The following is a 15257-nucleotide window of genomic DNA, read 5'->3' as shown; positions in this document are numbered from 1 at the left end:
GAGTATGAAATGAAGGACAATAGAAAGAAAGTTGGGGAAGAAGGATGATGGAAGAGGAGATTTAGAATGAAGGACACATTGAAGGAGGCAGGAAGGGACAGAATGGAGCTGCTAGTCCCCCCCATGGGCCAGGTAGGTGCATCACATCATCAACCACCTGTGAGATGGGCTGTTCACTTTACTGAGGAAGATGAGCTAAGAATGCTTAAAACGGTGGGACCCCTGAGTGGCTCAGTTGGTTGGGCGTTCGACATTGGCTCGGGTCATGATCTCACAGCTTGTGGGTTCGAGCCCACATTAGCCTTGCTGCTGTCAGGGCGGAGCCAGCTTCCGATCTTCTGTTCCCCCCCCCCCTCTCTGTCCCTCCCCCACTGGCACTCTTCCTCTCAAAACTAAATAAAACATTAAAAAATTTAGAAAAAAAGAATGTTTAAAATGCTTGTGAACAACCATAGTACCCATTCTCCAAGCAAGATGGAAAAGTGAAGGGTGGGCATAGTCCCAGGCTTAGGGGTGGAAATGGGTGTTTAGGAGAAGATGGGTCTGCCCAAAGCAGGGCTTTACCCAGTTCACCTTATGAGGGAATAGATCAGAAAAGACCCCTCAGTGGGATTCTAAACTGTCTCCTCATCTTTGAAGAGAAGGTGGCTGATCCTTTTCTGACTCATTGCTAACTTGAGAACTATCATCAGCCCACTAGCTCTTCTACAGAGCATCCTGAGGGTCCTAAGCCATGAGCCAGCACAGGTGGACCAGTGGATGGTCCGGTCAGTCAATACTGAGCACCTCCAGATGCAAGCTTGTGGCCCTCCCCACTGTGGCATTGTGTTATAAGGCTTTCAGCAAGCTTACCTACGACCTTCTATTTGGCCTCAGGAGTCAGGCATGCAAGCAAAGAGTCATTCCTATCACTAAAGACCAGCATCTGCAGTGGGTCAGCACTCCAAATAACGTTGCACAAAAATTGCAATAGCTGTCTGCTGACCAAGGCATAACCAGAGTCTATCTGGTCCTCATGTATAATCTGGTTTAATTTCCCACCTCTCCCTTCTGCCACTCCTTTTTCTTTATCTGTCTTGATTCTTTAAGACCATTCCTCCTCTTCACTGAAGCCCTCCCTCCCCATCTCCTCCTCTTCACTGAAGCCCTCCTTCCCACTCTGCTCCCACTAACAATACCCATCTCTGTCTTCCGAAGTCTTATCACCCTATTGCATATACAGGTTTGCATGTCCCGTTACTTTTCCTCCCATTACTTTTCCCTGGGCACAATCTAATGTTGTAGGCTCAAGGGCAAGAAGCGCATCCTGTATTCTTTGGAGATTCCTGCATACAAAGCCAGTGCTCTTACGTGCAAGGTATTCAACAAACGTTTGGGAAATCGTTTTTCCTTTACACATGTGGTTTTGCCTTACAGACTTTAACTCCGAATTCTCAGCATCCCACTTTTGTATGCCATGTAGGTTTTTGAGGGAGAGGCTAAGAAGAAGAGATAACCCAAAATAAACGCTTTGGTGATTCCCCCTTGAAAATCAGACCACATTCGAGAATCAAATGTCTTGTCCTATGGTAGGTGGGGAGGGAATGAGATATAATTCTCACCACAAACACTGAGACTTATTTGGCTTCTTTTGGGGCTTACTCTTTTATTAAAGGACCTTGTGGATTATTTACGAGTTCACTCACATAGTGCTGCTTATGCTACATCCATGAGCCCACCGATAGCAGAGCAAATCATCAGATCAATGAAATTTATCATGGGACTGGATGGAACCACACAAGGTAAGAGGGTATGAGGGGAGCACAACTCCCATAAATCCTTCCTTAAACTTCTCTCTGTCTCCCTTCTGCCTTATCAATCTGCCCCCTTCTCAGATATATACTTTTGTCTTCACCCAATTTGTAAAATCAATTCGTACAAACCCAATTTGTACATGATATATAATACCCCATAGTACAAAAATACACTAGCACACACACAAAAAGAAACAAATGCTTTTTTTTAAGCAAAGAAAACTTTCTAATTCACCTCTTAACATGATCTGCAAAGTTGGATAATTTTGTGTGATCAGTTCCATTAAAATGAAGCAAACAGCGGTATGTGTTTGCCTGTGCCTGCTTGGGGCCGTCACTTGTGTTTCCCTGGAAACAAGCCAGAGGTTGGGCAGGGGTTGGTTACCACTGCCCATTTGAGGATATGTGGACAGAACACACACGACAACTTCCCAGTCATTTTGCAGACATTTGGGTCACCACAGCCAAAGTGTGTTTCTTTGCTCAAGCCAAAGGAGCTTAATCGTCTCTTTGAAAAATTGTTTCATCAAAGCCTTTTGGAACTCTCCTTCTGTCTCTTAGATACAGCTTACAGAGCTTCTACTACATATCACAGTGGGGATACAATGATGAATAAGGCAGTCTTGCTGCCAGGCAATCGAGTGAGTGCATTTATGGAAGTAGCAGATTATCCTGGCCCCAGGACTGGTCCCTGAGCCATAAAATCCATGTGCTCCCACCCCCCCACCTCCCAGCTGGTGGGAAGCCCTCCATTGTTGAGTGCAACCTTCCAAGCCTCCTGCTTCAGTACAAGCATGGGGAGATCCATTTCCCAATTTTATTAAAACAGCAGAGTACTTTATTCACATACAAATTTTACCCAGAAGTCTCCTATATACAACAGATCAGAACAGGGCTGAGCTGGTTGAAGTTGTGTCTCTACCTACCTTCATGCTGGCAGCCCCCGAGGTCCTAGGACCAGGTTTGAAAACCCCCGAGATAGACCTTTCCTTTTCACTAAAACAGGAAAATGGCTTGCAGAAAGATTTTCTTCTTCCATGTAAAATGCAGTGATTGATTGTTCTCCAAAGTCTCTTCCAACCTTGTCTTTGGGGTTTTATGATTCTGTCTCTTGTTGAATCGTCTGCGTGCAAAGGAAATAAAAATCCAATCTAGGGAGTCCCATGTGGTGCAATGGTTAAAGGCATAAACTGAAAGCTGCTATCTGGATGTGACTCCTGGGATGCTATTTACTCATGCTTTAACAAGTGATTTAACTTATCTGTTCACTTCTGAGCAAGTTTACCTCCCAACGTGTCGTTCCTCCCACTGTAAAATTAGGAAAATAATATTGATTGAGCTCATGTTTCTGTGAAAATTAGGTAAATTAAGATATATAAAATTCTTAAAATTATGTCTGAAAACAATTATTTAGTGACCATCTTATAATTGCTCACTACTGTTATTTGCTATTATTATTGAGGTGTTCAAATCTCAGGTGATAAGTATTTGGACCACATCCAGGGATGCTGTAGGAAAGATTCTTATGATGGAAGAGAGGTAAGACTAGATGTCCTCCAAGGCCCTGGATTAGTCAGGATAAGAAAAGTTATGCCACCATAACAAATAAACCCTGAAAATCTCTATGGCTTCCTGGAACCAAAGTTTAGTTCTTGCTCATGTCAAGTCTAATACAAATAGACAACTCTCCGCACAGCTGTCCTCCATGGGGGCAGTGACTCAGGCTACTTGTAGCCTAAGGCTTGGCAGTCTCCTGGCAGAGAACAGAGGAGCATCTGCCTGGAAGAGACACTTACCACCTTGCTTATAGTCCTTTGGCCAAAACTAGGCATATGACCACACCCAAATTTGTGGGATAGGGAGTTAGTAAATTAAAGGATATGGCATAGATAAGCAGATAATCTTTCAACCTTTTAAAACCAAAGCTAGAAATAGAGTTGCTCCCATGTGAGCTGTCCTAGTTGCATGAAAAAACTGGTCTGGAACCTCTGGCTTCTCAGGAAGCTATATTGATGATCTTCCTGAACTTCATGCATTTCTTTTTTTTTTTTTTTTTTTTTTTTTTCAACGCTTTTTTATTTATTTTTGGGACAGAGAGAGACAGAGTATGAATGGGGGAGGGGCAGAGAGAGAGGGAGACACAGAATCGGAAACAGGCTCCAGGCTCCGAGCCATCAGCCCAGAGCCTGACGCGGGGCTCGAACTCACGGACCGCGAGATCGTGACCTGGCTGAAGTCGGACGCTTAACCGACTGCGCCACCCAGGCGCCCCAATTTCTTAATGGAAAACAGTTGTTTGAAATTTAAGCTAAAATACGAGTTAAATGAATTGTCCTACAGTGACCAAAATGGTATTATTTTAAAGGTGAATAACTAGGAGGGGTGCCTGGGGATACCTCAGTTAAGTGTCTGAGTGTTGGTTTTGGCTCAGGTCATGATCTGGTGGTTCATGAGTTCGAGCCCCACATCAGGCTCCACACTGACAGTGCAGAGCCTGCTTGGGATTCTCTCTCTCTCTCTCCCTCTCTCTCTGCCCCTCCCCTCCTTGTGTTCTCTCTCTCATGTAATGAATAAACTTGAAAGAAAGAAAGAAAGAAAGAAAGAAAGAAAGAAAGAAAGAAGAAGAAAGAAAGAAAGAAAGAAAGAAAGAAAGAAAGAAAGAAAGAAAGAAAGAAAGAAAGAGAAAGAAAGGAAGGAAGGAAGGAAAGAAGGAAGGAAGGAAGGAAGTTATCCAAAAATTAGGAGCACATTGGGGCGCCTGGGTGGCGCAGTCGGTTAAGCGTCCGACTTCAGCCAGGTCACGATCTCGCGGTCCGTGAGTTCGAGCCCCGTGTCAGGCTCTGGGCTGATGGCTCGGAGCCTGGAGCCTGTTTCCGATTCCGTGTCTCCCTCTCTCTCTGCCCCTCCCCCGTTCATGCTCTGTCTCTCTCTGTCCCAAAAATAAATAAAAAAATGATGAAAAAAAAATTAAAAAAAAAAAAAAATTAGGAGCACTAATTTCTTAAACCTTTTAGTGTATATGCTCTCAGAGTCAGTTAATTTACATGTACCCAACCTGATAATCATTTCCTTGCCTCCTCTGGATTCGTTTACCTCTTCATCACAGACAGAACTCACTCTGTTTATCTGATCACAGATGAAGATCTGCAGAAAAACCACATTGAAAGATTTGATCATTTGTTCTTTGATAGTCTTCTAGCATCAATTTTTCTTCCTCTGAGGTGGGAGATATTTCCCTTGGTTCTCTCTCTTAGCCTTCTAATTAATTAGTTGGTTATTATTCTTTTTACCTCCCAGTTAAACTTTCTCACTTTACTCCTTCTGCCATCTTAATAGGGAAAAGAAAGAAAAAAGAACAGAGAAGGCAATGTGTGGTGTCTGTTTTCTAAGAGCCAAGATGGGAGGACCCAAGGGGAAAGACAGGACAATTTCTTTTCAAAGGGATGAACAAAGGAAAGTAGTAGAAAAGAAAATTGACAGAATCATCAGCCAAGTTTCAGATGGTTCTGCCTGACACATCTTTTGAAGAATTCAAAGGCACCAGTGAATATTCATGCTGGCCTCATTTACAACAATGCTTGCTTTAAATGAAATGAATAGGACAGGTTGGGAATATTGCATTAACTCACCCCTTTCTGCTGAGATATACGGACACTCGGGGTAAAGTTGCCCGGAGCTCAAAGGGATGCACTATGTCATGCCAGAGCTGCCTTACAGGATCTGAGAAAGAGAGCCAGGCTCCGAGCCTTCATCTTTGGCCCACTCCACTGCAACTGTGATTGGAGCCTTTCAAGGCTTTGTTTCAGGTTGAGTTTGGGGAGCAGTTGGCCAGATCTGTCCCTTGATGAATATCTTCACTTTAATCTGCAATGCAAAGCCATAGGCTTCAAAGAGAGGCAAGCTACAGGAATAAGGTCAGTGTTCCTTTGAAGCCAAAGTTCAAAGATGAAATGCAGTCTCAGTGAAATGACAATGTTTATGCACAGCCACCTTCACTCCGCAGCCAGGCTGCTCCTGAATGCACACAGGCCGAGGGGCTGCAGGCCATGCATGCATTCCACATGCACCAAGGCCCTTTTAATCTCCTGGCCTGTCACATCGTGCTGCACAATAAGCCCAAAGTGGAGATTTGGTTTCTCCATCGTAATGGTGGTTGGGTGGTCCATAAGCCAAGTCGATGCTGTAAGCCCCTTAAAGGCAAGAAATGTGTCTTGAATTAATCTGGTGTTCCTGTGAGTGTCAGACCCGGTGCTCGGCTTAATAAATACGTCATGGTTCACCTTCCATCTCACTGGGCTCCTCGATTTCAGGTCAGTGTTTATGCTAAATGAGATCTAGAGGATGTTTATCTCACAGGACTGGAAGCCTGGAATCCATTCCACGCCCATGCGGCAGCTGGAGGGATCACTCAGTATTTGGGACCCTCTGTACCTGACACCACTTTTGAAGGGGTCCGGAAAGATTGCAGCTTGATCATTCTCTTCACCTAGCTGTGGCATAAGCCACCACGGGAGGCTAAGCCCCAAACCATAGCAACCCCCCTAAGAAAGCACTGGCAACAACTGTCTTATTATTTATTTAAATCTTTGATTCATATTTTTTTAATTAATCAGTAATATTCTTTTTGTACTTCCAATCTTGGCCTCCTTCCGCACTCTCCCTTTCCCCACCCTGGGTAATCTTTGCCTCCTCAGAGAATATAGAGGGTGTATCTCATGGAAGATTAAGGGTGTGCACTCTGGAGCAGCTGGTGGCTCAGTCGGTTAAGCTTCTGACTTCAGCTCAGGTTATGATCTCGAGGTTCACAAGTTCAAGCCCTGTGTCAGGCTCTGTGCTTACCTCTCAGAGCCTGGAGCCTGCTTCGGATTGTGTGCTCCCTCTCTCTCTCTGTCCCTCCCCTGCTTGTGCTGTCTCTCAAAAACAAAAAAAGTTAAAAAAAAAAATGGGTGTGTGCAATCTGCGGCCAGACTGCATATAGCCCAGTCTCCCTGCCACCCTTGTTCTGTGACTGGCAAGCTACTTAGTCTTGCTAAGCCTTGGTCCCTTATCTTTAATTGGGGTCATACATAGGCATAAATAATGTGAGGGACTTAGCACGATGCTTGACACATAGTAAATACTCAATTAAAGCTAACAGTTACTATTATTTTAACTCATCTGCTTTCTGTCCTCCAAATTTTCAATAGTTTTTACTCGTTCTAGGATTCTGCCTTTCTCTTAGACCTCCACCTACTCCATCAGCAAATCCCACAGCACATCCTTTGATGTATGTCCAGAATCTGGTCCCTTCTTGCCAGCCCCAACTCTACCTGTCAGCTCCCACCTGGATTACTGGAGTATCCTCCTGAATATTCTTTCCATTCTGCTCTTGCCTTTTGATGACTTGTTTTCCATACAGAAACGAAAGCAATCTTTTAAAGAAATGTAACTCAGAATACCCCTAGTGCAAAACTTTTCATTGCTTCCCATCTTACTGGAGTGTGGAGTTCAGAATGTGGTCTTCAAGGCGTCTCCTGATAAGGTCTTCCATTTTCCCACCATCTTTCCACCATCAGTCCACTCCAAGCAGCTGGCATCCTCATTCTTCAGGGAACGGCTCCTGCAGCGGGTCTTTGCCCTTGTTGGTCTCTCCAGACCAGCATTTCTGACCAATATCTGTGTGGCCCACTCCCTCACATTTCTGGCATCTTTGCCAAACATCAGCTGTGAGGGGAGCGGCCCTATCCTAAACTACACTCTCTCCTTACCTTGCTTTAGTGTCCATGGCATTTATGAGCACCTGAAAAATTACATATGCATCTCCTCATTTTTCGTTTTCCCTCATTAGAATGTAAACTCCAGGTGAACAAGCATTTTGTCCATTTTATTCATTACACTGAGAATAGTGCCTGGCAGTTACAGTTTCTCAACAAATACTTGTTCAAATACAGAATCCTCTCTTTCCCTTTTAGCCCAGCAAATAAATGACTAGTCTCCACATCTCTGTGCTTGATTCTCTCCCTCCCCACCTTCTATAGGCACTGCCTCTTTTCTCAGGCATGTTCATTTCCTTCATCCTAAAAAGTTTTCCCTTATCCCTTCTTCCTCTTCCAACAGCAAGCAAGTTGCCTGTCTTCCATTGCTACAGACCTTCCTGAAACACTGATTGGTTCTGCCTGCTTCCCCTCCTCCTCCCCACTCAGTTTTCAGCAACTTCATCTCATCCTCTGCCCATTTCCATGGACTCTGCTCCCTCCAAGGTCACCCCTGCTCACCTACTCCACTGGCCCTTCCCCAGCCAGACTGGTCTGACCTCTCTACCTCTTCTTCTCTTTGCAGTCTACCCTTAGTTGTGCAGACACTCTTCTTTTCTGGTTCCTTTTTTATTTTTCTGTCTGTTCCCCCCCTCCTTTTCTCTCTCTCTCTTTTAGTACTTTTTTATTTATTTTTAAGAGAGAGGGAGAGAACAAGCAGGACAGGTGCAGAAAGAGAGGGGGAGAGAGAATCTGAAGCAGGCTCTGAGGTGTCAGCCCAGAGCCCAATTCGGGGCTGGATCCCATGAACTGCAAGATCATGACCTGAGCCGAAACCAAGAGTCAGATGCTTAACAGACTGAGCCGCCCAGGCACCCCCCACTTCCCTTCTCTGTTAGACATGTTCCCTGTCTTCATTTGCCAGGATTTCATCCTCTGTTTTCTTTACATTTCTCTCTGCATAAGCACACCCCCGCCACACCCTATCCTTTCCCTTATGCAGAAACATGGGTCTCAGATCTGAGCCTGTATCATAATCACCTGGAGAGATAGTGGAAATGGATTGCCAACAGTTTCTGACTCAGAAATGCTTGTTGCATGTCTCACAAGCTTCCAAGCAATGCTGATACTGTGGCCCCAGGGACCACACTTTGAGGATCACAGCTGTATGATGATCTGTAGTCATTTTCTCCCTCCCATCGGATTCTCCCATCACTCCATGAAACATGAAGTGATGATAGGTGACACGTAGACAACCTTTTCAGACATTGGTGACATTATAATTAGAATATAAACGTAATGAGCAAAGCTAGATGTAGACATAGGGCAAGAATCCCAAGAAAGAGGCTTGACCATGGTGGGCAAGTTCAATGCTGAGATGGCTGATATTAAATATTAAAAGATTTCTGCTTGACTCTTTTGATGAAAAGATGGCCCAGAATCATCTGTATTATGGCCAATGCACAATTAGGGCTTAGCACATTTCTTTTTAATTCAACTTGGAGAATATGTTTTGGAAGCCTACTATGTATCAGGCACTGTGCTTACCACCAGTGATATGAAGATGATGGTTTCTATTCATAAGAAATCCACAACCCATTAGTGCCTGATAGCCAAGGGCTTTGTGCCCTCATGAGATACTTGTGCTCACAATAGCCTCTCCCTTAAACTTGTGCTTCCATATAACTTTTTGAAGTACATAAAGTCATTAAGAGTTCATGATCACAATACTGATTATGTTGTTTGATTTGATAGTAGACATCTGACAGAGAGACTGCCATTTCTCTAATAATTCGTGTCTCTTGGGTTGGACAAGGTACAATAATTACTTCAAGTCTTAGTGCATCTTCAATAGGTGGAATCCATTTGGTGAGAAAGGAGATCCCCAATGGGCAACTGCTAAGTTTAAGTTAAATTATGACAAATGAAGTTTAATAAGTTAAAATAAATTATGACAAAGTATTTCATATTCATAACTTGGGAAGAATGGCTTTTCCTGTAAATACATGGGGTCTGCTTGACTTTGCACTATAATTGTCAGCCTCCTATTGGCTGCTCATTTCCCTGCTGTGATTGTTACAATTTTAATGACATGGTGTGGAAATGATATTGACACTCTTCTAAATAAACATGGTCTACTCAACCTGATATATCTATTGAATATCAGACTAAGATTTTGGAATACTTTCAATTTCAGGTCAGGATGAAATAGCAACTATATTCTTATCAAGCACTTACTTGCCTCCTTGCCAACCCGCAGCCTATAGACCAATTTATCCAAATATCTAAGTTTAATCCAGACATGTAATATTTTTACTTTTTATGGAAATCAATTTTTTTGATATAAAACTGAACCAGAGATAGGAATAGTTTTGGAACAATTCTAGCTATAATTAACAAGTCAGTACTTAAATTTGAATCATTCCATTGGCTAACTCAGTTCTTATTTCACCAAAATGACTTGTAGCAAAATCATAATATCCATGATGTAACCATCCTTCTCCTTTCTGGTTCTTCAGGGCTAGGCTGTTGAGATGGTCACCAACTTTTTGAATCACAAAATGTCTTTTTGCTATCATATGTGTGGAAATATTTGATGTTTATAATTGAGTGGCCAGTAGTATCCCTAGAAATGAAAACAATAGTGAAAATTTACTTACAAGAAAAAATAAATACGGAATACCAATTCCTAATGTATAATACCCAATTTCAGTAGACTACACCTTTATTATTGTTAATAAAATATCCTATGCTTATACAATAAAGTTAAGAAAAATGAAATTCTCTTTTTTTCTTCAAAGTCATACTTGTCCCTTTTTACCCTTAAACAGGGAGTTTCGGGGTAACAGCAGAGATGTGTCTGGATACTGTGTAGGTAGAGGAAAAACTAAAAGTAAAATTAAAATGAAATAATAAGGGGTGCCTGGGTGGCTCAGTCGATTAAGTGTCCCACTTTGACTCAGGTGATGATCTCGTGGTTTGTGAGTTTAGCCCCAAGTCGGGCTCTGTGCTGACAGCTTAGAGCCTGGAGCCTGCTTCAGATTCTGTGTGTCTCCCTCTCTCTGCCCCTCCCCTGCTCGTGCTCAGTCTCTCTCTCTCTCTCAAAAATAAATATTTAAAAAAAAAAAAAGATGAAACAATGATTTACGTTCTTCTTGGAAATAAGGCAATTCATCATACTGGTCCTCAAAAAGATGGGAATTTCACAGGATGGGGGTTTTTTTTGTTTGGTTGTTTTTTCTTATTTTTTATTAATTTTTTTTTAACATTTTTATTTTTGAGAGACAGAGAGAGACAGAGCATGAGCAGGGGAGGGGTAGAGATAAAGGGAGACACAGAATCCCAAGCAGGCTCCAGGCTCTGAGATGTCAGCACAGAGTCTGACACAGGGCTCAAACCCATGAACCATTATTAGATCATGACTTCAGCTGAAATCAGATGCTTAATCAACTGAGCCACCAAAGCACCCCTCAACAATAGGGTGTTTTACCTTTTTAATTTAATATGTTTTCTAAATTTTTTAAAGTTTATTTTGAGAGAGAGAGAGAAAGTGAACACACACACACACACACACACACACACACACACACACTCATATGTGGGGGAGGGGCAGAGAGAGGAAGAGACAGAATCCCAAGTAGGCTCCACGCTGTCAGGCAGATCCCACTGTGGGGCTCAAACTCATGAACGATGAGTTTGTGACCTGAGCTGAGATCAAGATTTAGACGCTCAACCAACTGAGCCACCCAAGCACCCCTAATTTAATATATTTTCTGAATATAGTACACAGAGATTATTACTACAAAAGATAACATAGCCACAATATTACTCATATCCTTCCTTGATCATATTAGATACTACCAATCAAACTTAGATATTATCAAAATCATTACCTCAATTCTCCACTTTCAATATGAATAAAAAGCTTAACAAGCCTAACAGAGCATGGAAACCTAGGTTTTGGTGAATTTGAGCAATAAGGCTAAGGAAGTATGGGGACACTGAATCTGCAAATGGAAGCTAAGTACCTCCAGCCATTGTGCCAATACAGGAAATTCTTCCTCAAGCTGGCCTCCTTTGCCCGTCGGCAAATCAAAACAGTGATGGGCCCAGGATCTGAGGAGGAAGTATTAAATAGACACGCTCCCCAACAGAGGGCCTCCTGACACTAAATCTTTCTGAGATTTTTATTTCCTGCATGACTTGGGAAGTATTCAAATAACGTTCCATCTGTGAAGAAGTCCTTACCTGGGCCTCAGAACTCTGTCTGCACATCCCATGCTGCCTTTGGCAGGGTTGGGGAATGAAGGCTCTCAGCTAATGGGGTCGCTCTCCTTTTTCCCTCTGAGTATCAGCCTCTGGGATGGAGAGGCTCTCCGTGCCTGAAATGAGGAGGGGATGTCTTTGAAATCTACATTTGGTTATATTTTTTTTTAATTTTTTTTAACGTTTATTTATTTTTGAGACAGAGAGAGACAGAGCATGAACGGGGGAGGGGCAGAGAGAGAGGGAGACACAGAATCAGAAGCAGGCTCCAGGCTCTGAGCCATCAGCCCAGAGCCCGACGCGGGGCTCGAACTCACGGACCGCGAGATCGTGACCTGAGCTGAAGTCGGACGCTTAACCGACTGAGCCACCCAGGCGCCCCTGGTTATATTTTTTTAATGTTTATTTATTTTTGAAAGAGAGAGAGTGGGGTGGGGGGAACAGAGAGAGGGGGGGACAGAGGATCCTAAGTGGTCTCTGTGCTGACATCAGAGAGCCCAGCCCAATGCACGGTTCAAACTCATGAACCGTGAGATCATGACCTGAGCTGAATTTGGATGCTTAAATGATTGAGCCACCCAGACACCACTACATTTGATTATACCATGGTGTCACTATTTTACGGTAACATTGTTTATTCTAAAATTAAAATTGGGTAGTCTGTCCCTTCATTGCAAAACCCCCAGTTCTATTCACCAAGAATATCTGAGGGGCTAAAGATGACTGGTTTCTATGCAAAAAGCAACAGCTAATGGAAAAGGAGCATACATTCTGTTAGTTGAACAAGTTTAGATTATTTTCAAAATCACAGATAAGTCAAAAATTGTCACTGATAAAATTTTTCTTAGCCTGACAAACAAATCTATCTTCAAAATGAAAGAAAACAATTGGGATTTTCTCTGATTCCCCGGAGGCTTGCCACATTTCCTCATGTTGATTCCTCGACCACCATATAAGACCTTCCTTGCTCCAGACCCCAGACACAAATGCCCTTATGCTTTCTGCCATTCCAGCTCATCTCTCAGAACAGTCTCAGAACCAAACTCAGGGTCTTGAAATGGGGGTTCATGCTGGAGTGACCTTTCTAACTCCTGCCACCAACCCAGAGGGATCTCCCCTAACCACCCTTTCTAAAATATCACCCTCTTCTTTGTGGGTTACTCTCGTTACTCACCTGTTCTGCACCATGTTTCTTCATAGCACTTGCACCACCTGGAATTGTATACTTGCTTCCCTGGTTATCATCTATCTCCCTAAGGAGAACACAAATGCTGTGAGGGCAAGGACACTGTCCCTGGCCCCAAGCAGTACATGTTGACTGAATGAATGACTGCATTCAGTGTAAGCTTTGGCCATATCCCATCAACTATTCACCAGGAATTGGTAGCTTCTTTATGTGTGTTCATGATGTTTCCTCTCTCTGGAAGGTGTTCATCTCTCCCCACAACCCACTTATACCCATTCTTTATCTCCTAAACCCTATTCAGCCTTCTAAGCCCTATCTCAATGACTGCAGTCAGAAAATATTCCTTCCCTCCTCCATCTCCTGCAATTTTCCCCTCCTCCAATGTTAGTCACACACTCCCAACCCAGCCCTCCAAGTAGTTAGTGATTGGTTAATTAATTGTGCCTTAAGTATCAAATATGTAAGTGAATGAATAGATTTGGGGCCATGCAGATTTCCTGGACAAGGCTTAGAATCTAATCACCACCTATCAACAATTATGATATCGTTCCTTTATAGGTTACCTATAGAATTACTTTGGTTCAAATACTGGAGTTAGAATCACTTCCTTGACAAGTACATGTGTGGACCAAATCTAGAGTTCCTTTTCTATTCTTTTGATAAATGAATGTTTTTATATTATTACATATACTAAGACTTTGTCTAGACACCATTGAATACAGAGGTGAGTAAGCTGGGTAATTCAAGCCAATGATACCCAAAAAGCAGAAATAAAAAATGGAGTTTTTCCTTTAATTATACAAGCAGTTAGCTGAATCCCTTACTTAACATTTCCTATGGAGACATCCAAAGCTCAAAAGTGCATGTGACTTTTTTATACACAGTAATCAGCAAGACCTGGCCACCAGCTAATCCTCTCCATCCAAGGCAAAGTACATATCTAAAATAGAGAAGAGTAGGTTGATTCTTAGGCATCCAAAATGGCATTTTCCACTGAATATGCTGGAGGGACCCCCATCTCTCCCCTCCTCCATCTTAATGATGATTTGTACTTAGGATCTTTTTCAATCAAGAAACTTCATGTTTTCATGACATTACTTGGTGACTAGTAATGAGAGGTTGAGAAACTAAAATTCCCACAGAAAAATTACAGTTTCCCTTTACACCATAGAGTCAATGAAAAGTAGAAGAGCATTAGGATTTTAAATCCTTGAAAGTTTTCATGGTATATACAGTCTTATAAGGCTAGTGTTAGTTAAAGTAATTCATTTCTTGTAACAGACAAGTCCCAATATATTAGTGACTTAACACAATAGAAATTTATTTTTTGGCCATATAAAGTCCAAAATGGGTGTTCCTGTTGGACAGGTAGTTCTCTTCCAGGAATCCAGCCTCCTTCCAACTTGTCGCTTCTCCAGCTTCAACATATGGCTTCCAAGCTTGCCACTGAAGAGGAAGGAGAATAGAGCATGGTGTATATAATGTTTTTATGGGCCATGACTGGAAAGGCACATTTCATTTCTGCCCACATTCTATTGGCCATAACTCTATTGACCACATGACCTTGCCTGACCACAAAGGAGCCACGGAAATGAAGTAACTGTCTGCCTAGAAGGAAATGGGTTCAGTGAATAGCTAGCCAGTCTTTGCCACAGTACTTAACCTCAGTCCAGGACATTCTTTCCCCAGACTTTTGATGGATGTATACTGTAGGAAGACACTGTATACTTTAGACAGTTTCCCAGTCTTTCTCTATTGACTTAGTAAATAAACTCTTGACCAGGAATGGAATAAAAGTAGCTAAGAAAAGAAGAAAAACAAAGTCCAAAGAACCGAAGATGAACCTCTTTCCCTTTTATAGGGACTCTCAGAGCTCTGAGTCTGGATTTTAGTACAACCATTTCTGCTCCTTTTGCACAGAACCTAGTCCCAGGCCATGGCAGTTATCAAGATCATTATCATTATTGTGTTGCTAAATTCCTCAATACTGTGCACTTTTTGGAGACAGAAAATGGACCCTGGGCATAATGCTTCTCCAGGAGAAATTAAAATGGCATGAAATTGGGACAGCTCTGGACATCAGGCCAGAACAGAGAAGAATGTATATTTTGGAAATAGTAACATATTCCCAGACAAGTAGGACTTTTTTTTTTTTTTTTTTTTTTTGGAATGGGAAATGTGATGAGACAGAATATTGTAAGTTGCAATTTAAAACATGAAGTTTATACACATGAACCAATTTAGGCTAGTTATCTAAAATGGATGTGTTCATTTTGAGTC

The 15257-nt window shown here is 42.4% G+C and overlaps 1 protein-coding gene across 1 annotated transcript in view; it reads left to right on the top strand.

Moving 5' to 3' along the window:
• SPTLC3 (serine palmitoyltransferase long chain base subunit 3) overlaps positions 1 to 15257 on the top strand; it is a 131045-nt gene that overhangs the window by 94734 nt on the left and 21054 nt on the right. Inside the window, exon 9 of the mRNA XM_058684871.1 lies at positions 1655 to 1781. Within this exon, the coding sequence (XP_058540854.1) occupies positions 1655 to 1781 (127 nt within the window). The remainder of the gene's footprint in view (positions 1 to 1654; positions 1782 to 15257) is intronic.

The sequence above is a fragment of the Neofelis nebulosa genome, chromosome 9 (assembly GCF_028018385.1).
Source record: "Neofelis nebulosa isolate mNeoNeb1 chromosome 9, mNeoNeb1.pri, whole genome shotgun sequence".
NCBI classification, from domain to species: Eukaryota; Metazoa; Chordata; class Mammalia; order Carnivora; family Felidae; genus Neofelis; species Neofelis nebulosa.
Note: the sequence above shows the minus strand (reverse complement) of the source record. Positions and strands in the feature narration are given on the sequence as shown.